At 36.6% G+C, this 24,102-nt stretch overlaps 2 protein-coding genes and 1 non-coding gene across 8 annotated transcripts in view; 2 read left to right on the forward strand and 1 right to left on the reverse strand.

The window, feature by feature from the left end:
- The window catches only part of LOC137237670 (RRP12-like protein), a 312,941-nt gene that overhangs the window by 60,347 nt on the left and 228,492 nt on the right, over nucleotides 1-24,102 (forward strand). The window contains exon 1 of one of the 4 annotated variants that reach the window (XM_067761666.1): nucleotides 8,123-8,194. The exons of the other annotated variants lie outside the window; for them this stretch is intronic. The gene's annotated coding sequence lies outside the window, so the exon portion shown is untranslated. Of the gene's footprint in view, nucleotides 1-8,122; nucleotides 8,195-24,102 lie in introns of those variants that run through there. 4 annotated transcript variants of the gene reach the window in all.
- Nucleotides 1,040-5,838, reverse strand: LOC137237663 (uncharacterized). Of its 3 annotated transcripts, XR_010949005.1 has the most exons (5): nucleotides 5,777-5,838; nucleotides 3,439-3,536; nucleotides 2,600-2,665; nucleotides 1,706-1,856; nucleotides 1,040-1,643 (listed from the first exon to the last, which is right to left on the reverse strand). XR_010949005.1 is itself a non-coding variant. In XM_067761613.1 (3 exons), the coding sequence occupies exons 1-3, from the start codon at nucleotides 2,293-2,295 to the stop codon at nucleotides 1,513-1,515; spliced, it is 366 nt and encodes a 121-aa protein (XP_067617714.1). In that variant the 5' UTR covers nucleotides 2,296-2,324; the 3' UTR covers nucleotides 1,044-1,512. The 3 variants fall into 3 exon arrangements, 1 of the variants encoding a protein (XP_067617714.1); XR_010949006.1 differs by lacking the exons at nucleotides 2,600-2,665; nucleotides 3,439-3,536; nucleotides 5,777-5,838 and adding an exon at nucleotides 2,182-2,260 and having other exon boundaries at nucleotides 1,044-1,643; XM_067761613.1 differs by lacking the exons at nucleotides 2,600-2,665; nucleotides 3,439-3,536; nucleotides 5,777-5,838 and adding an exon at nucleotides 2,212-2,324 and having other exon boundaries at nucleotides 1,044-1,643.
- On the forward strand, nucleotides 23,266-23,373 carry LOC137238965 (U6 spliceosomal RNA). The gene has a single exon (XR_010949267.1). It is a non-coding gene; the product is annotated as a U6 spliceosomal RNA (small nuclear RNA).

Here is a 24,102-nt window from a genome sequence, read left to right on the forward strand (position 1 = left end):
ATATGTATTAACGTAAAAATAAAAATTCAATATATTTACTTACAAAAATAAATAAATAAATTTTTTTAATGTATTAAGGTTTTGTTTAACCGTAATAATAATTGAAAATAGATATATATATATTTTTGTAACGTAAAAATAAAAAGCCAATCTATTTACTTACTAACATTAAATAATAAATTTGTTGTGTATTTATTTTTTGACAAACAGTAGTAATAATTGAAAATGGATAGGGCTCATTCCATTTCAAGACACCCGGTCCGCGCAGGACATGATTTTTGATTTCGATGAAATTTTAATATGCTGTTCTTTGGTCAAAATAATGAAACACGGGCTTTTTTATTGCCTTAAAAAAATTTCTTTTCGGATTTATCAGCAATTGAATTCCATAAAATGCAATGGGTATATTATTCATCCATTTTTCCAACTGTCAATAACTTTGTCAAAAATTAACCGATTCTCATGATTTTTTCTTTCAAATGTTCGTTATTACTTTTAATTTTGTATAAATTTATAGCAATTGTATATAGTTAAAAAAATTATTTTTTTAGTATTTAGTAAAAATTTATGACTTTTTTTTCAAAAATTAATATTTCAAAAAAACGGTTACTGTTTTTTGTTTAAGCTTTTTCTATATCGAGTGAGCAGTTTATATTTTAACTTGGCTAAATGTCCTTTAGCCAAAGCTTGTTGTTTTCGAAATATGAATTTTTTAATATTAAAATATTTCGCTAAGCCTCCAATACCGTCACAAGAGCCTTTGCCATGCCCTGTTACAAAATCACTGTAATTCTAAAAAATAATAACTGTGATAATAAATGTGATATTTTAATTAATTTTCAGCATTTGGCATTGGTCGCCTTGTATGCTGATTTGTATTGCATCAATATATGGCGAAAAAAAGTTTAATATTAAAAAATTCATATTTCGAAAACAACAAGCTTTGGCTAAAGGATATTTAGCCAAGTTAAAATATGAACTGTTCACTCAATATAGAAAAAGTTTAATCAAAAAAGATAACGTTTTTTGAGAACTTAATTTTTGAAAAAAGTCATAAATTTTTACTAAATACTAAACAAAAATTTGTTTTAAAACTATATGCTATTGTTTATAAAGTTATATAAAAGTAACTATAATTACGAACATTTCAAAGAAAAAATCAAGAGAATCGGTTAATTTTTGACAAAGTTATTGACAGTTGAAAAAATGGATGAATAATATACCCATTGCATTTTATGGAATTCAATTGCTGATAAATCCGAAAAGAAATTTTTTTAAGGCAATCAAAAAAAAGCCCGTGTTTCATTATTTTGACCAAAGAACAACATATTAAAATTTCATCGAAATCAAAAATCATGTCCTGCGCGGAATGGAATGAGCCATAGGAATGTATTTTAAATTAAATTTGAAATTAGAATTAAATTTGAAAGCAATAAAATATGTGTTAGGTCCTTTCTATATTAGGGTAACGATATGTATGATAATAACTAAAATTAGAATAAAAGAAAGTGTTTACGAAGTTAATTCGGTGTTACGCTTTTTCTCCGCAGCTTTTCGTATAGATACTTTGTGAAAGTATCTTTTTTTTGTTACAGCAAACGCACGCCGGAGTTCAGTAGTTGGATCCGGACTATCAATTGCAGCTGTATGAAAAAAACATTATTGTTAATTAATAAGGCTAATATGTAAATAAAAATTACGTTACCTAATAAAGTATCGAAGAACTGCCGATATTCCTTTAGTCCTTGCTTTCCGTGGATTCCATCTATGTTAATGGCGATGATGACTTCGGTGCTGAATACGTTATCTATTTTTTTTGTCAATTTCCCCTTCAGTAGCGTTTTTAGCGCTTTGATCTGCCAAAGACATGAGACAAATTTATTATGTAAACAAAAGGGTGGGACTATTAAAAAAATTTTTTTTTTATTCGACAGTTATAAAAAATTCGAACAATATAACAATAGTAAGTAGAACGCGTACTGATGATGACGGCTTAGCACCCTTCGAAAATACAATTTTTCAAATTTAGAAAAATTAAAAAATAACAATAATTATCATTAGAAAAAAGTTATTGTTCTGGCCTTGAGCTCGAATCGAACCTTGAATTATTCGAATAGTTGACAACAATACTACTGCTCTGCATACATTTGTACAGGCAAAGTTACATACATATGTACATACAATGGTTATGCAGATACATGTATAACTTACATAAACTGCTTTGTTATCTTGGCATATTTTTTCATCTATTTCCTTCAACTCGTCTAATGACTTCAAAGGAAAAGATTTCAACATATCGTCCGAAATTGAATCTTGGTATATAATTTGCTTTAGTAATATGATGTGTTCTGCCAACGTCTGCAAAATAATTTTGTTTTGAGTTTCTACAACGCCTAAATGAATACAAATTTTCATAGTTTAGAATATTTAGACACATATATACCTATGTGATTATTATGCCTATTTTTTTTTTTTTATGCATTTCCATGCAAAATTAAATTTGTGCGCTTATCTTTTCATACAAAATTTAAGCGAAAACGTATATGCGTGTGAAAAAGAGGCATAATAATATAATGTTAAATGATCGTTATCAAATTACCTCTAAGTTCTTGTATTTCCTCGCGAAGCATTTTGGAATCTATACAGTTTTCGCATTTATTATTTTCTGAAAAAGAAATAAGATGTTTATTCTTATAGATGTATGCATATAGATATAAAAAATGTAATGCCCTAAGTGAATAACTGAATAATGTCAGTTAACTGGGCACTGTAAAAATGGGTCTAAGTCTATTTTTAAAAACATGGTTGGAAAAAGTCAGGGATGCACTTTAACGTTAAGCTAATCGTTTATCCAAAAATTTCCACCGTTTCCGTTGAAACACTTCGAAATATTATCGATAAAGAAATTATCAAGATAAATTGTATCTCGATTTTAGCCGAAACAAAAAGCTTTCGTTATCGTTAAAAACTTTAACAAAAACGTGATACTTTATGTTTGAATTGTGCTGGCAATGCTATAGCCATCGTGAAGCCGTAAGGTGGTAACAGCGAGCGGACATACACACACAAACTCCATGTAATTTGTTTGTGTAATTCATTGGTGGTAATGTCAAAAATACTCTGAGAAATGTTCGTACTGTCAAAATTCATGAGAAAAGTTGCAATCAGCTTGCCTGATGCTTTCACCTTTAATGACTCCGCCATCAATCAGCTTTGCCAGCATAGTTTGAAATTAATAATCAACATAAACGATTTGATTTCGTTTTGATATGGCAGAAAACGAAACAAAATCATTTCGTTAATTTGACGTTCTTAACGTTAATAAACGAAACGAAATGACTTTGTTTCGTTTATTAACGTTAATTATCGTAACGAAATGATATCGGTTCGTTGGTTAAGCATGCCTGGAAAAAGTGAAAGTAATATGTATGTATGTACCTTTAAATGGGATGTTTTGATCCACTGCAGGCTTCTTCTTCTGAATAAAGTTGACTTTTCGACTCATTGTGAATATGTTGATGTATGCAACAATGGTACTAAAAGAAATTGATTTATATAAGGGAGACACATGAGTTTATAATCAATTTGTTGAATGCTGTATTTATATATAGGTTGCGAAGTGTCATAATCAGCGATACATATACCTAGGGAAGAGAAAGAATCAACAGGCTCTGTAAAGAAGCTCCTAACGTTTACTAATTTCCTTGCTAGAATTACCAAACCTGAGTCCATCTCGAACCCCACTATTTTTGCTGGTATATTATGCATAAGACAGCAAAAGCTATTTGACATTTGCGTGCTTAAATGGAATTCATAATCAAAACCTATTATTTGTCCATTTACTTCTTTTAATTTGTGCGTTTTAGTAGGCTGCAAAATGGGTTCGCGTTGTACTTTTTTAAATATTTGCTGTAAAATTTTAGAGGGTTTCTTAACGTAACTTTTAAGTTTTTGCAAATAATTTTCGAAATCATACCCCGAAAAATTGTATAAGGGCCCAAAATGCTTAACGTTTTCACTTAAATGAAGCAACCCATGCACATTATACGATACGCTGTCTTCGCCAAAAATTATTTGAAAATTTTGAACGAAAAGTTGCAAAATGTTGTGAGCTACAGAAATATTTTTTTCCCAAGTCCTTGGGCAAGAAAGCATTCTACAGGCAATGTGTAGTAAAAGAAACTGGTGATAAAAATCATCGCTAACATTTTCTTTTAAAACTAAAATACCAGAGTACAGAAGGAATTGCCTGAACTCTGTGGCTTTCCAGTATACAAGTTCATCGAAAGGTCGTGGTTTCCGAACGAATTCTTTGGGAATATATGCACCAAGCGATTTTAAATGTGCAGAAATATTTAATTTATTAGAGTTACTAATTCTTGCACAAATTTTATTGTCTACTAATCGCAGCAGCATCTTTCTCATCACCCCAAGATCCACGAGATGCATTGGATCCAAAGGGATCTGATCAATCATATCTATATGCAAAGTTTCGAAAGGAGTTTTGCTGTTTAAGAAAATTTTTTTGTGATGGTTAGGATATCTCCTAGAGTAAAAGTCGGCTCCACTTATGAGCTCGCCGCTCTGAAGAGAATACGTAAGCACGTTATTTATTTTTTTGGCAACTTGGACACATCTCGAACATTCATGAGATGAAGTGTGGCCAGGAATTCCACAAACGAAGGCCTTAGCGGGCGCATCACAAACGATGGCTCTGATTCTAATTTTAATCGATTTATATTGAATAACAAACCCATTTTCTAACAAATCTTTATGTTCACTAACCACGTCCGCAAGAAAACTTTGAATACAGTCTGGTTTGGCTTTACCCAGATACACACCAATAGGGAAAACTGCGATATTTGGTATGTTCACCAGTTTCACCAAAACCGGCCACAACTGTGCTTTGGAACTGCGGTACAATGGAAGTCCGTCAATATTCATATCGAACAAGATCTCTTCGTATGTCTTCCGAAGCTTTTGCAATCTGCTTCTCCAAACCAAAATGAATATAAAAACCAGGGGAAACTGATTTTATATCCACGGGAGATGCATTCTCCTCGATAGAAAAAGTGCTTAGAGGAACATCTAAATTTTCCTCATTTAAGATTTGCAAAAGCTCTTTGCACGGCCACCGTGGTGTGATGGGTAGCGTGCTCCGCCTATAACACCGTATGCCCTGGGTTCAACTCCCGGGCAAAGCAACATCAAAATTTTAGAAATAAGATTTTTCAATTAGAAGAAAATTTTTCTAAGCGGGGTCGCCCCTCGGCAGTGTTTGGCAAGCACTCCGGGTGTATTTCTGCCATGAAAAGCTCTCAGTGAAAACTCATCTGCTTTGCAGATGCCGTTCGGAGTCGGCATAAAACATGTAGGTCCCGTCCGGCCAATTTGTAGGGAAAATCAAGAGGAGCACGACGCAAATGGAAGAGAAGCTCGGCCTTAGATCTCTTCGGAGGTTATCGCGCCTTACATTTATTTTATTTAAAAGCTCTTCGAAGAACTTTCGCGAGGGATTATATTTAAAATATAAGGCTTGTAGCTTATCTTTTAAAGATTTTTGTGGCTCAGTGTTTTGAAGTTCACAGTGAAAATCATGACCGGAAAAATGAGGCACCGAATCATCAAATGCCGATGCAGCTGGCGCTGTTACTGCATTTGTTGCATCACTCACTGTTAGCCTATTTAAGTAAATTTCTTTTTGTTTTTTTACTAACCTACGCTGATTTCTAACACTTGCACCTTTTTTCAACATATTTTACCTTTTAATACTCACTTTTTTATAATTGATTTAAAATTTTCACAAATGCGCGTCACTTTTGCAAATTTTAATTTTCTTTTGCTTGCATAAAACAGATGATAGTTGTCATGGCCACCCGTGTTGCCACATTGACATTTTAAATAACTTTACCAATTTTGGATTCCTCTGCATGACTTAGGGTGTAGTTAGACGTTAGTTATTCGGCGGGGTGCTTAAAGTGCTCTATTTCCTACAATTGCTATAAAATAACTATTTATAAGCTAGTTGTTTTTTTGCAATTGACTTTTTTTTACTGCAGGGAACCTGAAGGGCCCATTACTGATACTTAGCATAGACTTGACTTGACTTGGCAACTTAGCCACGATTATACTCCACTTAGCGCATACAATCTGGCATCATAATCAATAAAGGTCAATTTGTATGACAAAATGTCAAAATGAAATGGAAACAAACAAATGGCATCTCAAAATGTAAACGTCACTTAGAACTTACATAGAAAATCAAAATTCAACAGACTTCCAAGTCAAGTTAAGTGTTGCTAAGTTTTGAGTAATCAGTAACATGCAATGTTCATTTAACAGAACTGTAAGTGACAGTTCTCAAGTCAAGTCAAGTCTATGCTAAGTATCAGTAATGGGTCCTTAAGAAAACCCTTATCCCTACTTTGCTACGCCTATGTATAGAACAACCTTATTCACAGATTTTTATAGCAACATACGCTTATCGCTCATTAATGTTTTCAACATACTTTTACATATGTAGGTACATCTGTTTCCCTATTGCTATGATTTTATGATGGTAATTCTGCATATTATTTAACTGCTAAGTACTGCTTTAACTGTATGTAGTCGGGGGAAAGCTTTTGATATGGCAGTGAGTTGATGAATGATAAATGTGCCGATAAAGGTTGATGGAAAGTGTGTTTCCTCGTTTGTGATAATTGTGCTCAGATGAATTGGTGTTTAAACATAAATAATATAGAAATTAATGGCTGTAGTAACCGCAACAATCTGCTAGCATAAAATGCCTTTGAAAGGTTAGGAGCTTAGTGATAAACTTACTTACTATAGCAATAATACATACATAATGTTTTATTTTGCTTGATAATGTAAATGTGAAAGCCTATGGGCCAATCAATAAAATGGATGAATCGGTAATATTTTCCCCGAAAAATATTTTACTCCCGACATTACCCTTTCGCCTTCAGCCATTTTTGATATATAAACATCTTTGCTCACGATATGGAGGCGCTCTGATTGTATGCATAAGGTGTAAAGTGTAAGCGTAAACGAAGTCTTTGTGGTATTCTATACGGGAGATCGTATATGTAGAATGTAAATGCACTTGTATTGGAATACTGTATAAGAGGTTCACTTACTATGAATAACTTGACTTTTTATTTAAAAAAGTAATATTTAGGAAAGGTTTTGTTTGTATCTTCTTAGGGAAATCGATGTGTTGGCCGGGGGTTTTTCCAGGACCAATGGCTGATATTTTAATATAACGTGGTTAAATTTCTCGGAAATCGTTAAAAAAATTGCATCCAAAGAGTAACTCCTTGCGGAAGGACTGTCCTTCATTCACTTACTCCAGGGAGGATCCGAACATTACCCGCTACTAATGGTCTATTAATAGTCAGGATTCTTTTGGTACAGTATTAACTATTAGCACTAATGCTGGCCCATTGTTGATTGCGTACAAGGGCGCTTCCAGTTTTTTTTGGCTATTTTAAGAGCTACAATTTCCAAAGTTCGAACATTCGCTAACGCGCCTCCTGGCTCTCACACCGTATGCCAGCACACAACTTATAGGACTGCCACATCGAATTCATACCTTCGTCGACGTCACTTTGCTTAAAGCTCTAGGTGTTGCTGCCGAGCAACATAGCACACAAGAAACTATTCTAATCACCAGAGAAACACCTTGAAACGTTAAGGAGTAACTAACTATTCGGCTATCAGCATGCTATCGAAATGTTATCGCTTTGCCATCGAAAATTTCCGATTTGATATTAAAAGTTTGCTGGTTTGTCACCGCATCGAATTATTTTCGAAAGCTTAAGGTTTGGTTTTCTCGAAAGCGGTGCCGCTATTTAGCTGCCGTTACATAGCGGTAGAGTATGTTGTCAAAATTGTTGCAGTGTAAAAGTACAAAATTATGTGTAAACTAAGAAGACGGTGAAACTCACCGTAACGCAATATAGCGGCAGGGCATAAAATATTACGGGCGTCATGACGGTAGAAACTCATTCATCACCTTTTTTGCCACCGCTATTGTCAAAGCGGTGAACATTTTGTCAATAATTTCTAAAATAAACAATATTTTTGAATTTAAATTTTTTTGAACATCTTTTATTTTTGCAGTTAAAAAAACATGAGGAAAAACTAAAAAAAAAAGGAAAAATGTCAAACAAAATTTTGTGGATCATCTGCCGTAAGTGTTCATAGTTTCCAACAAAGCGGTGCCGCTGAAAACGCTGAGTATACCGGGCGTTCTTTAGCGGGCGTAATAAAGCGGCATCGCTTTCCGAGGAAACCAAGCCTTTAGCGACTTGTTATAGGAATTAGTGTTGCCAGATTTTTATTCCGGGTTCCCGGGAAAAACTCAAATTTGAGCCAAATTCCTGGGATTTTTAAAAATTTCCCGGGACATTTGAAAAATAAGAAACACCTACACTTGTAAGGGCTGCTTATTTCGGCGAAATAATTTTTAAATAACTATCTTAATTAAATAAACAAATTTTTAGATAGAATTGAATTTTTTAAACTCATTTATTTATAACAAATATTTTTATGAAAGGGGCTAACTATTAATATGTTTACTGTGGTTAATGCGAATTCAATATTCTATGGATTCATTTTGCAAACGTTATTTTAAAAGACAACACTTCTCCATGCAAAATGAATATTTAGGTTTGCTAAATTTCAAACATTGACAATATTGTGACGAATATTAGTGACACTAAGTGATACTCACATCCCTAGTCTGATGTTAAGTAAATGAAGTCACAACAACAATAAAGCAAACAGTTACTTGTATCTACATAAACGAATCAATCATTATGTCTACACATATGTACGTAAACGCAGCGGAGAAGCAATGCACAACCACATGCATATATCTGAGATACTCCCGAAAGTATGCAATGAGAAAAGCTATAAAATCGTGCATCTGTAGTTACAGCTGAGAAATTTGATAGCTGATGGCCAACTAGTAGATTCTGGAAATGGAAGCGCCTAGAAGATGCGAACGAGGAAATCAGAGAGTATAGAAGGCAGCAACAGTAGAGGCGAAATAAATCAGTTTCGATTAAGGACGCTATCTGTCGAGCAATAGAAGTGTTATTTTGAAAGTACTTGAATAAAGGCCATTTTGCATTATTAAATATTGGAGTTATTCATTCAACAGTTTAGTGATTCGAACTTAGCAGAAGGTTGCAAATAAGAGGATTTGCAGTAAATTCGTTACAATTGGTGGCAGAAGAGGAATTGTTGAATAAATTCCAGAGTTGCAGAGCACAACAAGGACATGGCGAAGTTAAGTGAATTAAGGATCCTGCAACTGAAAAAGGAGTTGGAGAACCGTGGATTGAATACAACCGGAAATAAGATCGAATTTCAAGCACAGCTACGAGAGGTATTAGAGTTGGAGGGAATTAATGTATACGAGTATGTCTTTTATCCTGATGTGGAAGAGCCAGCGACTAAAATGGAAGAGAAGATAGAGACTCCGAATCCATTGGCAAGTGTTGACACTAACGCGATACTAGCAGTGTTGAACCAAATGTCGTCACAAATGTCATCACAATTGGAATCCCAGGAGAACCGTATAACGTCCAAGATTGCAGCACAAGAAACACGTATTTCAGAAATGTCGACACAGATAAGATCCAAGATGGAAACTCAACTGGAATCACAGGAGACACGCATATCATCCAAGATGGAAACTCAACTGGAAGAACAGAAGACATATATAGCCTCCCAACTGGAATCACAGGAGGCACGTATTTCAGAAATGACGTCGCAAGTGTCATCTCAACTGGAAGACCAAAAGACATATATGGTATCTCAATGGAAGCGCAAGAGGCACGTATGTATATCTTAAATGTCGGCAGAAATTTTGGAACAGATATCATCAAAACTGGAAGCGCAGGATGCAAAAATAGCTCAATTTCAGGCAGAAGTCAATGATTTAAAAGGCCGTATGGTGCAATTACACTAAATCGGCCGACTGTTTCAGCAAGCAATCCGAAGGTAAAAACTCCATCTTTTGACGGATCTGTTCCTTTCCAGGACTTCAAGCTTCAATTTGAGAAGACATCAGCAGTGAACAACTGGAATACTGAAGATAAAGTTGCTGCACTGTACGTGGCATTGAAAGGGCCTGCAGCTGAAATCTTACAGACTATTCCAGAGTACGAAAGGATCAGTTATGAAGCATTGATGGCCGCTGTCGAGAGACGTTACGGAAGCGAGCATAGGAAACATATATATCAAATTGAGTTAAAAATCGCTACCAAAAAATGAATGAGACTTTGCAGGAGTTTGCGTCGGATGTCGAAAGACTGGCCCATCTAGCAAATGCGGACGCACCCGTGGAATACACCGAGAGGCCAAAAATCCAGAGCTTCATAAATGGCATACGAGATGTGGAAACGAAACGAGCTACATATGCGAATCCAAAACTAACATTTGCTGAAACGGTATCACATGTACTGACTCAAGAAACAGCCTCACTTTTGAGTAAGCCAGCGTACAAAGCTCATCGCGTGGAAGTGGCAAGGCCAGACTGGGTAGACACAATTTTGGAAGCACTGAAAGGGCCACAACAGAAAAATGCTGGAGTTACGAAATGTTTCAAGTGCGGCAACCCAGGTCACATTGCACGTCATTGCAGCACCGGTTCTAATAGTTCCAAGAATGTGGATGGCCGTAAACGCAAAGCTGAAGGAGATGAGGAAATCTCCAAATCTACTCAATTGTTAAACTAAAGCTAGTCAGCCGCAAGGGGCAACAGCTGGCATCCTCAATTGAATGCCCCGTAATCTCTATCTCACAAATTGGAAGAAGGTCATGCAATCTTACTCCCGGAGGACATGTGGATGGAAAGCAACGTTTACTGACTGTAGATACGGGTGCATCTCATTCCATCATTAGAGCGGATTTAATCCACAAGGAAATAAGACCATTGCATGGAGCAAGATTGCGTACAGCCACTGGAGAAGACACCACGGTTCTAGTGAAGTAGCATGTGAAGTCACAATGGGGAACGTCACGGTAGTACACAATTTTATAGTGGCCGAAATTGTTGATGAAATCATAATTGGAGTGGACTTCTTAATCGACCAAGGCATCAAGATCGATATGCAAAGCAAGACGATGCGATATAAGAACATGGATGTGCCACTTAATTTCGGCTACGAGAGAGGCTACAGCAGAAACCAGTGCTGGTGGAAGAGAGTCAGCAAATACCACCAAAATCAGAAGCAGTCATCTGGGCAAAGGTTGATGGAGATTGTGGGAAAAACAAATTGTGGGTTGTCGAAGCAGCAAACAAATCAGCACCGAACATACTTGTAGGAAAAACCCTGGCTATGACAAAACAAGATGGACGTATTCCGGTAAGAGTACTCAATGAGTTCAAGTCCCCACTCAAACTGACCAAAGGGGCAATTTTGGGAAGATGCCAAGAGGCTGAAGTAGCTATTAACTGTGAATAGCTCCAGGAACACGTTTCATCTAGTAATACTGATCTTTCAAATGACATCACGGCATGGACGGAGGGGCTAGAGGAATATTATCAGTGTAAGGCAAAGCAACTGCTCCTAAAGTACGCAAACATATTTGACCAGGATGGTTCTAAACCAGGCCGCACCAATGTTGTGTCAAATTATCACTGGAGACGCGAGGCCGATACGTCAAGCTCTTCGTAGTGTTCCACTGGCGAAACGGGAAGTTGTGAGTCAAATCGTACAAGAAATGAGCGACAGCGGCGTCATAGAACCATTAGCTAGTCCATGGAGCTCACCTGTGGTACTTGTGAAGAAGAAGGATGGGAAAATCTTGCGTGGACTACCGCAAGTTGAACGACGTCACGAAAAAGGATAGCTACCCATTGCCAAGAATTGACGACACTCTGGACTCGCTCTCTGGTACGAAATGGTTTTCCACACTGGACTTGAAAAGTGGATACTGGCAAGTGGAAGTGAAGGAGGAAGACAAAGAAAAAACAGCCTTCAGCGTCGGAGATGGTCTTTGGCAATTTACAGTAATGCCTTTTGGAATTTGTAATGCACCAGCTACTTTTGAGAGACTCATGGATCAGGTATTGAAAGGACTGCATTGGAAAACATGTTTGGTATACCTGGACGACATCATCATATTGGGCAAGAACTTCGATGAACATCTTAAAAACTTGGAGGAAGTTTTCCAGAGAATAGCTGGCGCTGGTCTGAAACTAAGTCCCAAAAAGTGTGCGCTGTTTAAAAAGGAAGTAAATTATTTGGGTCACAAGGTAACGACAGAAGGTATTCGTACAGCGAATGAAAAGATATAGTCAGTAAAGGATTGGCCAAGACCACAGAACTTGCATGAATTAAGAAGTTTCTTTGGGATGTGCACATATTACCGGCGATTTGTGCCAAACTTTTCAGGGTAGCCCGTAGCCTCCATGAGCCTACAAGAAAAAATAAAGCTTTTGAATGGAAGAAGGGGCAAGAAGCGGCTTTCCAAACATTGAAAGAGCGTTTGTGCACTACCCCAATGTTGGCATATCCGATTCCAGGAGCAACCTTTATTCTAGATACAGATGCGAGTGGATATGCTATAGAAGGCATTTTATCACAACTGGTCGATGGACAGGAGAAGGTAGTTGTAGGGTTATATTTATATTCAACTTTAAATGTACCTACTTTAAATAAATTGAATTTTTGGTTCTTGTTAATTTTTTATATTTCAATTTTGAAATGATTGTTTCAAAAATTTTCATTCTGATATAAATTTTTAAAACGAATTGTTAGCATACATTTAGGAGTGATTATAATAAAGGTATTTAATAAAAATAAAACAGTGTGCGTATAATTTAATAGTGGTATATTTATCGGCTACCACATTGGCGATCCAGCCAGTCACAACAGTCGTGAATCGTGGAAATAACTTAATTTATTCGAAGAAAATGCGTGATTGAAAAATTATATAATCTACTAATTATTTAAATAATTAGATAATAGTTAAATAAAACAAGAAACGTTTTTGGTGTGTGTGTGCTAAATTATCATATGGAGTAGCACTGCAGTTGAGCAACAAATCACAAGATAATAAGATACCATCAGTATCCATTGATTCACCAGCTGGATTAGATAGTTTACTTAACATTCTAAAGCCGTATAAGCAACCGATCGAATGTGATTTGAATCAACTACTACATTGAGAATTTGGAGCGTCAAAATTCGTTCCATCCAGTATTTTTGAATTATTTCAAAACAACATTATATCATCGTACCTTTAGTTCGATCCAAGAAAAACGACTATTAAACTAAAACGTGACATCAACAAATTCCACTGCGGGATTATCAACAACCAACACAATAAAAAGTACTCAAGTGGCGCCAACACGTTATAATCGCACCAACTTCAAACAATTGCTACCGTACATCATCATCGTTCAGAGGCAGAGATTTCAAACGTTAAAATACAAAAAAAGCAATATCGAATAACTTAAAGGAGCAGCAGCAGCATCTACAACAACTACAATAGAAAGCCGGAACACACAACAACAACAACAACAAATGTAATAGAAACAACAGCTCGCCCGTGAGTACAGAGAACGTGTGGGAAGGCTCAGGAAATTTGTTACGAAGTTTTGGGTCTTAAATTGCAGGAAGATTACATCACAATGGGGATTGTACGAGGCCACGAAATCAGTGGACAGGGGCACGCTGCAGGGGGGTGCTATCACCTCTGCTGTGGACACTGGTCATCAACCAACTGCTCAGGCAATTCGATGAGGGACCCGTAAAACTTACGGCTTACGCAGATGACGTTGCAATTGTCATAAGTGGAAAATGCCTTCCAACGATTAGTTCTTTGATGGATCGGGAGCTTCGGGATATTCATACCTGGGCATCTAATGTCGGGCTGAAAGTCAATGCGGAGAAGACGGATATGGTCTTGTTTACAAAGAGGTACAAGGTCCCAAATTGGACCAGGCCTAAGTTAGGAGCGGTGACCTTACAGGAGAAACCTTGCACAAAATATCTAGGAATCATCCTAGACCTGCACTTTGAGGGAGATCTTAAGGCCACAATAGAGGTGGACGGTTGGCGCAAGGGTGCGCAAATGGCGGACGAGGCGATACATGTGTACACCGATGGTTCCAAAATAGTGGAAGGAGTAGGGTCTGCGGTATACTGCGCTGATCCGGAATAAAGCAGATCCTACAGGCTGCCGGATTACTGTAGCGTTTTCCAAGCGGAAATATTAGCCGTAACCAAAGCAGTAGAAACCCTGGAAGAGAATAGCTTAAGCTGCAACCGTGTTAACTTTTATATTGACAGTCAAGCAGCAATTAAGGCAATAATCTCGCATAGCACAGCATCTAAATGCGTGTTAGAGTGTAAGCAGTCTCTGGAGAGAATCGGGACAGGGAGAAGCATACATCTATATTGGGTCCCAGGGCATATGGGAATAGATGGGAATGAAAAAGCGGACGAATTAGCTAAAAAGGGCGCATCCCTTGAAGCTTGTTCCGTAGACGTCCCAATTAGATTGGGCGAGATTAAGCGAAGGCGAGAGGTGCACATGATCGACCAAGCAGAAAAGGCGTGGGTTCAAGCGCGGGGCTGTAAAGTGTCGAAGATTATGTGTAGGTCTTACAACCTTAGACTAACACAGTTGCTTCTATCATTAAAAAGAGAGGACTGTAGACTCATGACGGGTATTCTGACTGGACACTGCCTTCTGGCGTCACATGCCTTTAAATTAGGCTTGGTCAGTGATAGCAGGTGTAGGAAGTGCGGGTTGGAGGAGGAAACGATCGAGCACGTTCTGTGCTCGTGCCCTGCACTTGCCAGGCTAAGACTCCAGCTATTAGGAGTGATACAGCTGTCAGATCTAGAAGCAGCAAGTGGCTTAAGTCCTAGGAAGCTTCTAGTATTTGCCAAGAGGACGGAGTTATTTTATAACATAGGTCCTGGTTTTTGATAGGGTTTTTTCAGTTTGGTCGTTAAAACAAACTTCTGGTAACACTACGGACTCAATCAGTCTATGTGAGGTCCTCATGGACCGGCCAGTTCAACCTACCTACCTTTGGGTCTTCTGGACAAACACCTTATTTCGAAATCAGTAAAAAATATATAATTGCGACAACTATGAACAACAAATAAAGGGATTTGGTGAGCTGTATCTAAAAATTAGTTCATTTAAATTTATATTATTTATATGTATATGTATATGTATCAAAATAGATTAAACATTTTTGTTTTGTAAACGCTCCTTTCCGGACATTTTTTTTTTTTTATTTCTTCCTATAATATAATTTTTGTAATTATTTTTATTAACAATGTTTCATTCACCATCAAATAATACACGTACATCTACACCACGAAATCAAGTAAACGATTCGCTTATTGATTTGGATAATGAAAATTATCAAAATGATTTACCAAATCCATATGCGAATCAAAATAACGAAATTTTTGCTACATCGGTAAAACTTCCCCAATTTTGGACTAATTGCCCTGAAGCATGGTTCATCCATGCTGAAATGCAATTAAGTCGAAAGAACATTACTCAGGAAGGGACAAAATATGAATATGTCATAACTGCACTTCCGCAGGAGGTAATTATGACAATTCTTGATTTTATTCAAAATCTCCCTGCAGATGACAAATTTTCTGCATTAAAGAAAATTTTAATTGAACGGCATTCATTAAGTGAGAATGCCAAGTTAGATCGAGTGTTATCCGATTCATGGGAGATCGTAAACCTTCTGAATTTTATCGGTATCTATTGCTACTCTCTGGAAACAATTTTAGCAAGGAAATTCTTAAAAAGCTTTGGATAAGGAAGTTGCCAAAAAATTTAAGTATTATCCTTGCTTGTTCGAATTCGACTGAAATAAGTGAATTAGTTAAATTAGCCGATACTATTTGGGAAGCTTTTAATAAAAATGAAATAGCTTCAGTTAGTAATTTTCCAAATTCTAAAAGCGAAAATACAATTATTTCAAATTTAGTTCAAACAACTAACATTATTTGCAAAAATTTTGAAAAATTATCATTAGAGATCAGTGAAATTAAAAATCAGGTGAGTCAAAATGATTCAAGGTCCCGATCTTTTAGTGGGAATCGCTTTAGAAGTCCCTCTAGATATAGATCACAGTCTCGTGACAACCCAAATTGGCTCTGTAGGTATCATTATAAGTTTGGTAATCAGGCTTTGAAGTGCAAACAACCATGCGCTTTTAAAAATAACAATAGTTCGTCAAACTAAAGTCATCCGTTGTTGCGGCGACAAACAACGGAGATTTAGACACCTTTACACGTCGCTTATTTAGTTTTGATAAAACAAACAAATTGAATTTTTTAATAGATAGTGGAGCAGAAATTTCAGTGCTTCCGGTTTCAAAATCTTCATGTTCAAAAAAGTCATCAGATATTATTCTAACGGCAGCTAATGGTTCAACGATTTCGACATACGGTAAAAAACTTTTAACTATAAATTTGGGACTGCGTCGCGAATTTCCGTTCACGTTTTTAATATCAGATATAGCTAAACCAATTATCGGTGCTGACTTTCTGTGTAAATATGGTCTCTTAATTGATGTTAAACGCAAATGCTTAGTAGATCCGGTAACAAGTCTTTCAGTTAACACAATTTCATGTGTTTGTCATGTTTCGCTACCAAAAGTTTTTGCTGTTGATAACAAATTTACAAAGTTATTGAAAGAATTTCCTTTTTTATTTTCTGAACCAGATTATTCACAACCAGTTAGACATACAACAGTTCACAGACTAGTCACTGAAGGAAATTTACCATTTTCTAAACCAAGGCGTTTAGATCCTATTAAATACAAAGTAGCTAAAACTGAATTCGATTTTTTAGTAAAGACAGGGATATGTAGGCCTTATAATTCAGCGGTAGCATCTCCTTTGCATCTTGTACCCCAGAAGGAGTTAAATGACTGGCGTCCTTGTGGAGATTTTAGAAGATTAAACGTTGTAACAGTCCCTGATCGTTATCCTTTGCCCCATGTTCATGACTTCAACATGAATCTCAGAAATAAGAAAGTATTTTCGAAGCTAGATTTGGTAAGAGCTTACCACCAAATTCCAATGGCAGAAGAGGATATCTATAAAACTGCAATTACTACGCCTTTTGGCATGTTTGAATTTGTACGAATGCCTTTCGGGCTTAGAAACTCCGCACAAACTTTTCAACGGTTTATTAATGAAGTAGCTAATGATTTAGACTTTGTTTTTACATATATTGATGATCTCTTAGTGGCAAGCGAAAATGAGGAACAACATTTCAAAGATCTTCGCGTACTATTTCAGCGCCTCACGGAGTACGGTTTAAATATAAAACCAAGTAAATGTACTTTTGGCGTAACAAATGTTGACTTTTTAGGACATAATATTTCTGAAACGGGAATTAGGCCCTCGGAAGAAAAAGTTTTAGCCATTCGAAATTTTGATCGTCCAAAATCTATTAAGCAGGCACAAAAATGTATTGGTATGGTTAATTATTACCATCGATATATACCAAAATTAGCAGAGTTTACGACAGTTATCTATGATTTAATTAATAGAACAAATAAGAGACGAGACAAGCTTTTAATTTGGGACGATACATCTAATAAAGCTTTCGAATGCATTAAAGAAAAGTTTGCATCTGCGATATTGTTAAATCATTTTAACAAAGATGCAAAACTTTCTTTAAATGTAGATGCATCCAATACGGCAATAGGTGGTGTCATACATCAAACGTTTGATAATAAATCAGAGCCACTTGCATTCTTTTCATAGAAATTGTCTTCATCCGAAATTAAATATAGCGCATTTGATAGGGAACTGTTAGCTATTTATTTGAACATTAAACATTTTCGTTACCTTCTAGAAGGACGTTAATTTACAGTTTTCACAGATCACAAGCCTATAGTATTTGCTTTAAATTCAAAAACAGAACGCAGTCCAAGACAAACTAGACATATGGAATTCATTGCACAGTTTACGAATGATATTAGGTATATTAAAGGACAGGAAAATGTTGTAGCTGATACATTATCTCGTGCGTTTGAAGTAGAAGCGATTAATAATTCGGACATTAATTTAAAAATTATACAAAGTGAACAAAAACAAGATAGTGAATTAGGCAAACTTACCTCAGAGCAAACATTTTTAAATTTGAAACTAATAAAAATTCCTGTTCTTAACTTTAATATATGGTGCGAAGTGTCAGGAGAAAATACTAGACCATTCATTCCAAACAATTTAAGAAAAATAATATTTGATATGTTACATGGGATTTCACATCCTGGTAGTAGAGCTACACGTCGTTTGATAGTTAAGAAATATTTTTGGCCAAAAATGAATAAAGACATCAATACCTGGTCCAAAGAATGCATAAGGTGTCAAAAATCGAAAGTACATCGTCATACAAAATCTCCAGTTGTGAAAATTCCAATTCCAAAAGCTAGATTTGAACACATTCACTTAGATATTGTCGGACCCTTGCCTGTTTCAAAGGGATATCGTTACATATTAACTATAATTGATAGATTTACACGTTGGCCAGAGGCATTCGCGCTAAGAGATATTTCTGCAGTTACGGTTGTAAATAAATTTTTTAAGGAGTATATTTCACGTTTTGGGGTTCCATTGGAAATAACAACGGATCAGGGATTTCAGTTTACCTCAAACTTGTTTTTAGAATTAACGAAACTTCTTGGAAGTCATCAAATAACGACTTCTTCCTATCATCCCCAAGCTAATGGAATGATAGAACGTTTCCATAGACAGCTTAAATCTTCAATAATGGCTAGGAATGGGTCCAGGGATTGGTATGAAGAGTTACCAATAGTGCTTATGGGTTTGCGATCGATTTTTAAGGAAGATATTTCGGCAACACCAACTGAAATGGTTTATGGCCAAAATTTAAGATTACCTAGTGAATTATTTGTTTCAACTACAGAGAATGTAACTTCAGCGAATGTTTTAAGTAGTTTGCGTGAACATTTTAAAAATTTTAAATCAAATTTGGAACATCATAAAAATTCTAGCGGTATTTTTGTTCCAAAAGAATTAAAAGATTGTCATTTTGTTTTTGTACGTGTAATAAACAAACATTCCTTGCAGCATCCGTATGGGGGTCCTTATAGAGTTATTGAAAAAGATGTTAAAAACTTTAAAATTGAGATAAATAATGAAATTAAATCTATTCCTATTGATCGTTTAAAACCAGCAATGATTGATAAAATACAGATACCTAACACAAAAACAAAAAAGAAAGTTACTTTTAATTTATTTAACGTTAAATCTCCGGAAGGGGGAGTATTGTAGGGTTATATTTATATTCAACTCTAAATGTACCTACTTTAAATAAATTGAATTTTTGGTTCTTGTTAATTTTTTATATTTCAATTTTGAAATGATTGTTTCAAAAATTTTCATTTTTATATAAATTTTTAAAAGGAATTGTTAGCATACATTTAGGAGTGATTATAATAAAGGTATTTTATAAAAATAAAACAGTGTGCGTATAATTTAATAGTGGTATATTTATCGGCTACCACAGTAGTTGCATACTACAGCCGTTCAATTGGAAAACCAGAGAGGAACTATTGCGTTACACGGAGAGAGCTGTTGGCATTGGTAGAGTGCATTAAACATTTTCGCAAATACCTCTACGGCCAGCGATTCCGCGTCAGGACAGATCACGCAGCGTTGAAATGGCTTCTGCAGTTCCGTAATCCAGAAGGACAATTGGCACGGTGGATCGAACGGCTACAAAGCTATGACTTTTCCATTGAACATCGGAAAGGTAGTACCCATGGGAATGTCGATGCAATATCACGAATACCATGTAGTTTGGAATGCAAGCACTGTTCAAAGGCCGAGGCTAAAGAAGACATTATAGATGTCCGGCTAATGGCTATAACGTGTACGGATGAATGGGACAAGGAACAACTAAGAAAGTGTCAGCTAGAAGATACAGATCTGTCACATGTTATGCAAGGGCTCGAACGAAACGAAAGACCAAACAGAGAAGAGATGTCAGCAGAGAGCCCCATTGCGAAGTCATATTGGGCACAGTGGAACAGTTTAGAATTGATATCCGGTTGCTTGCATCGAGTATGGGAGAGTGAGCATGGTCTGTGCAAGAATAAACTGATAGTTGTTCCTAGAAAGAGGATTCCTGACGTGCTCAGCGAGCTGCATAATGGTCCAAGCGGAGGTCATCTAGGAATCACAAATACGCTCGAGAAGATTAAACAGAGATTCTATTGGGTTGGTTGCCGTTAGTCGGCCACTGAGTGGATTGAGAACTGCGAGGTTTACAGCAGAGCGAAAGGGCCCAAAACCCGAAGTCATGGCCAAATGAAGGAATATAACTCAGGTGCGCCATTTGAAAGGATGGCTATGGATGTCGCAGGTCCATTTCCTACTAGCAGCTGCGGAAACAAATATGTAATGGTGGTTATGGATTATTTCAGCAAATGGCCAGAGGTATACCCAATCCCAAATCAAGAAGCGGAAGCAGTAGCAGAAGTGTTTATAAAGTCATATATAAAGACATGGATTGCAAGGTATAGGGTACCAATGGAGTTACATTCTGACCAAGGCAGGAATTTCGAATCAGCTGTGTTCCAGGAAATGTGTAAATCATTGAGCATTCGAAAAACGCAGACAACTGCATTGCATCCTCAGTCCGATGGTATGGTGGAACGTTTCAATAGAACCTTGGAGGAGCATTTAAGGAAAGTAGTAGACAAGTACCATAAGGAGTGGGATACCCGCATACCATTATTCTTGATGGGTTACCGATCAGCAGTGCATGAGACAACGGGCCAAACCCCTGCAAAAGAAATTTTTGGCAATGACCTTCGGCTGCCAGCTGATTTGAAGTTTGGGATAGATGCCGATGCGGAGAGAAATGTCAAGAAATACACTGGTGTCTTGGAAGAAGAGCTGAGAGAGATACACGATCTTGTAAAGCAACGAGCAAAGATTATGAGTGACAAGATTAAAGCCAGATACGATAAAGCAATTAATTCGAAAGGTTCTCAGGAAGGAGATTCGGTGCTGTTATACAACCCACAACGAAAAAAAAGGTTTGTCCCCGAAATTGCAGTGTAATTGGGAAGGCCCATACAAAGTTGTAAAATGGATCAACGATATAGTGTACCGCATACAAACCATTGGCAAACCACGAACCAAAACGAAAGTGGTTCATTTGGAAAGGATGGGAGCGTTTAGATCGACAGATTTGCCTGATCGGGATGATCAGACTTAGGTGGAGGGCAGTGTGACGAATATTAGTGACACTAAGTGATACTCACATCCCTAGTCTGATGCTAAGTAAATGAAGTCACAACAACAATAAAGCAAACAGTCACTTGTATCTACATAAACGAATCAATCATCACATCACATCTACACATATGTACGTACACGCAGCGGAGAAGCAACGCACAACCACATTCATATATATGAGATACTCCCGAAAGTATGCAATGAGAGAAGCTATAAAATCGTGCATCTGTAGTTACAGCTGAGAAATTTGATAGCTGATGGCCAACTAGTAGATTCTGGAAATGGAAGCGCCTAGAAGATGCGAACGAGGAAATCACAGAGTATAAAAAGCAGCAACAGTAGAGGCGAAATAAATCAGTTTCGATAAAGCACGCTATCTGTCGAGTAATAGAAGTGTTATTTTGAAAGTACTTGAATAAAGGCCATTTGGCATTATTAAATATTGGAGTTATTTACTCAGCAGTTTAGTGATTCGAACTTAGCAGAAGGTTGCAAATAAGAGGATTTGCAGTAAATTCGTTACAATATTAAGAACCACAGTAGGCATGAATTTTTCTTCTTTACAGAGTTGCATGCAATATGCTAATGACATGAATACAATCGAAGCCGCAAATATAGCGATGTTTCGTAGCAGATTATAATTATATTAATTTTGATATTGTGAAAATGCCGGGACATAACATTTCCCGGCGGAACTCTTTAAAGTGTGTGAAATATACGGGATGTCCCGGCCAATACAGCTGGCATGGCTAGATGGAGTGCCACCAATTTCTCATTGAAATTTTATCGATTTATTATCAAAAAGTATTACCAATTACTATTCGGAAAGTTATCTACTTTTATCAATTTGTCATTGAAAATTCCCTCACTATAGCAGGCACCTTGTCGATGGTTTGAACGCTCAGCATCTACGCCGCTTCATAGGAGAGCAGCGGGATGCCGGTGACGTCGGAAGCCGGTGAAGAAGAAATCGCTATAAGCGATGATTCGGACGCGGATAGCGATGATAGTATGCGGACAAAGAACTAACGTTAGAACGGGACCAACGAGAAAAGGAGTTTTAGAGAACCCTCTCAAAGCATTAGAAATTATGCAGCGTTTGGGTCCTGTGGTTAACCCAACCAACGACGAGAGCGATCGCCTGGAATAGGGAAAGGGGAGGTCAAAAGCCCGGTCTCAGAACCAGGAAAAAGTTTGCCGGAATGACAGGAACCAGACCTCAAAACCTGCAAAAGCAGAGAGAAGATAGAATAGCTGTAATACAGGAACAGAAAATAAGAAATGAAGACGTATACAACTGCTAGTAAGCTAAAGGGCGGTAACGATCAGACTCCAGCTTACTTGGTGTAGCGTACACAGATAACAATTTCAATGCCAAATATTTAAATCAGTTAATATGCTACCCTGTAACAAAAAAGAGTCTAAATTTTCATCAACACAAAAAAAGGCATCTGATAATTGTTGCTGGCATAGCCATTCACACGATTTAATACAGGTGTGTATACAACGAACAACCAAACCAAATTCGCATTCCGGCGAATTTGCGGACGTTGCATTTCCCACAGAAGTCACAACTCAACACAGGTGTGTAGGTACATATTTTGTGTCGAGTTGTATGTAGGTATGTATGCTTAAAGTAAAAATGTGTGTAAGAATATGTTTAGAATAATTTAGTATAAATAAGCTGACAATATTTGAATAAAGAAGCATTCGCTCATTGATGTGGAAACCTCTCAAATCTTTTATATGGCGATTCTGCCTATGATTCTGGTGGCTGATTTTTCAGCCTAATTTCATAGCTGGCAAGGATACGCCTTTTATATGGCGATCCTGCCTTGATTATACTGGCTAATTACTCAACCTAATTCATAGGTAAGGGTTTTACTGGCTGATTACAGCTTAAGCCTTGTAAAAGAAAGAAAAAAAAAAAGAAGATGAATTAAATTCGGGCACCAACAAAAAAATTGCGGCAATTGAAAAACTTCGACAGAACATACACTAAAATTGGAACGATACAGAGAAGATTAGCATGGCTCCTGCGCAAAGATGACACCGAAATCGTGAAGCGTTCCAAATTTTTCATGGTGATATGGATACCGCTAATTAATTTATATATATAATACCACGAACAGTATTCCTGCCAAAATTTCAAAGGTTTTTTATTTCGCCCTGCAGAACTTTTTCATTTAATTCTACTTAATATGGTAGGTGTCACACCCATTTTACAAAGTTTTTTTCTAAAGTTATATTTTGCGTCAATAAACTATTCCAAATACCATGTTTCATCCCTTTTTTCGTATTTGGTACAGACTTATGGCATTTTTCTCGTTTTTCGTAATTTCCATATCGAAAAAGTGGGCGTGGTCATAGTCCGATTTCGGCCAGTTTTTATACCAATACAAAGTGAGTTCAGGTACGTACGTGAACTGAGTTTAATAAAGATATATCGATTTTTGCTCAAGTTATCTTGTTAATGGCCGAGCGGAAGGACAGACGGTCGACTGTGTATAAAAACTGGGCGTGGCTTCAACCGATTTCGCCCTTTTTCACAGAAATAAGTTACCGTCCCAGAATCTAAGCCACTACCAAATTTGACAAGGATTGGTAAATTTTTGTTCGACTTATGGCATTAAAAGTGTCCTAGACAAATTAAATGAAAAAGGGCGGAGCCACGCCCATTTTGAAATTTTCTTTTATTTTTACATTTTGTTGCACCATATCATTACTGGAGTTGAATGCTGACATAATTTACTTACATACTGTAAAGATATTACATTTTTTGTTAAAATTTGACTTTAAAAAACATTTT

Source organism: Eurosta solidaginis, chromosome 1 (assembly GCF_040869045.1).
Source record: "Eurosta solidaginis isolate ZX-2024a chromosome 1, ASM4086904v1, whole genome shotgun sequence".
Classification (NCBI taxonomy): domain Eukaryota; kingdom Metazoa; phylum Arthropoda; class Insecta; order Diptera; family Tephritidae; genus Eurosta; species Eurosta solidaginis.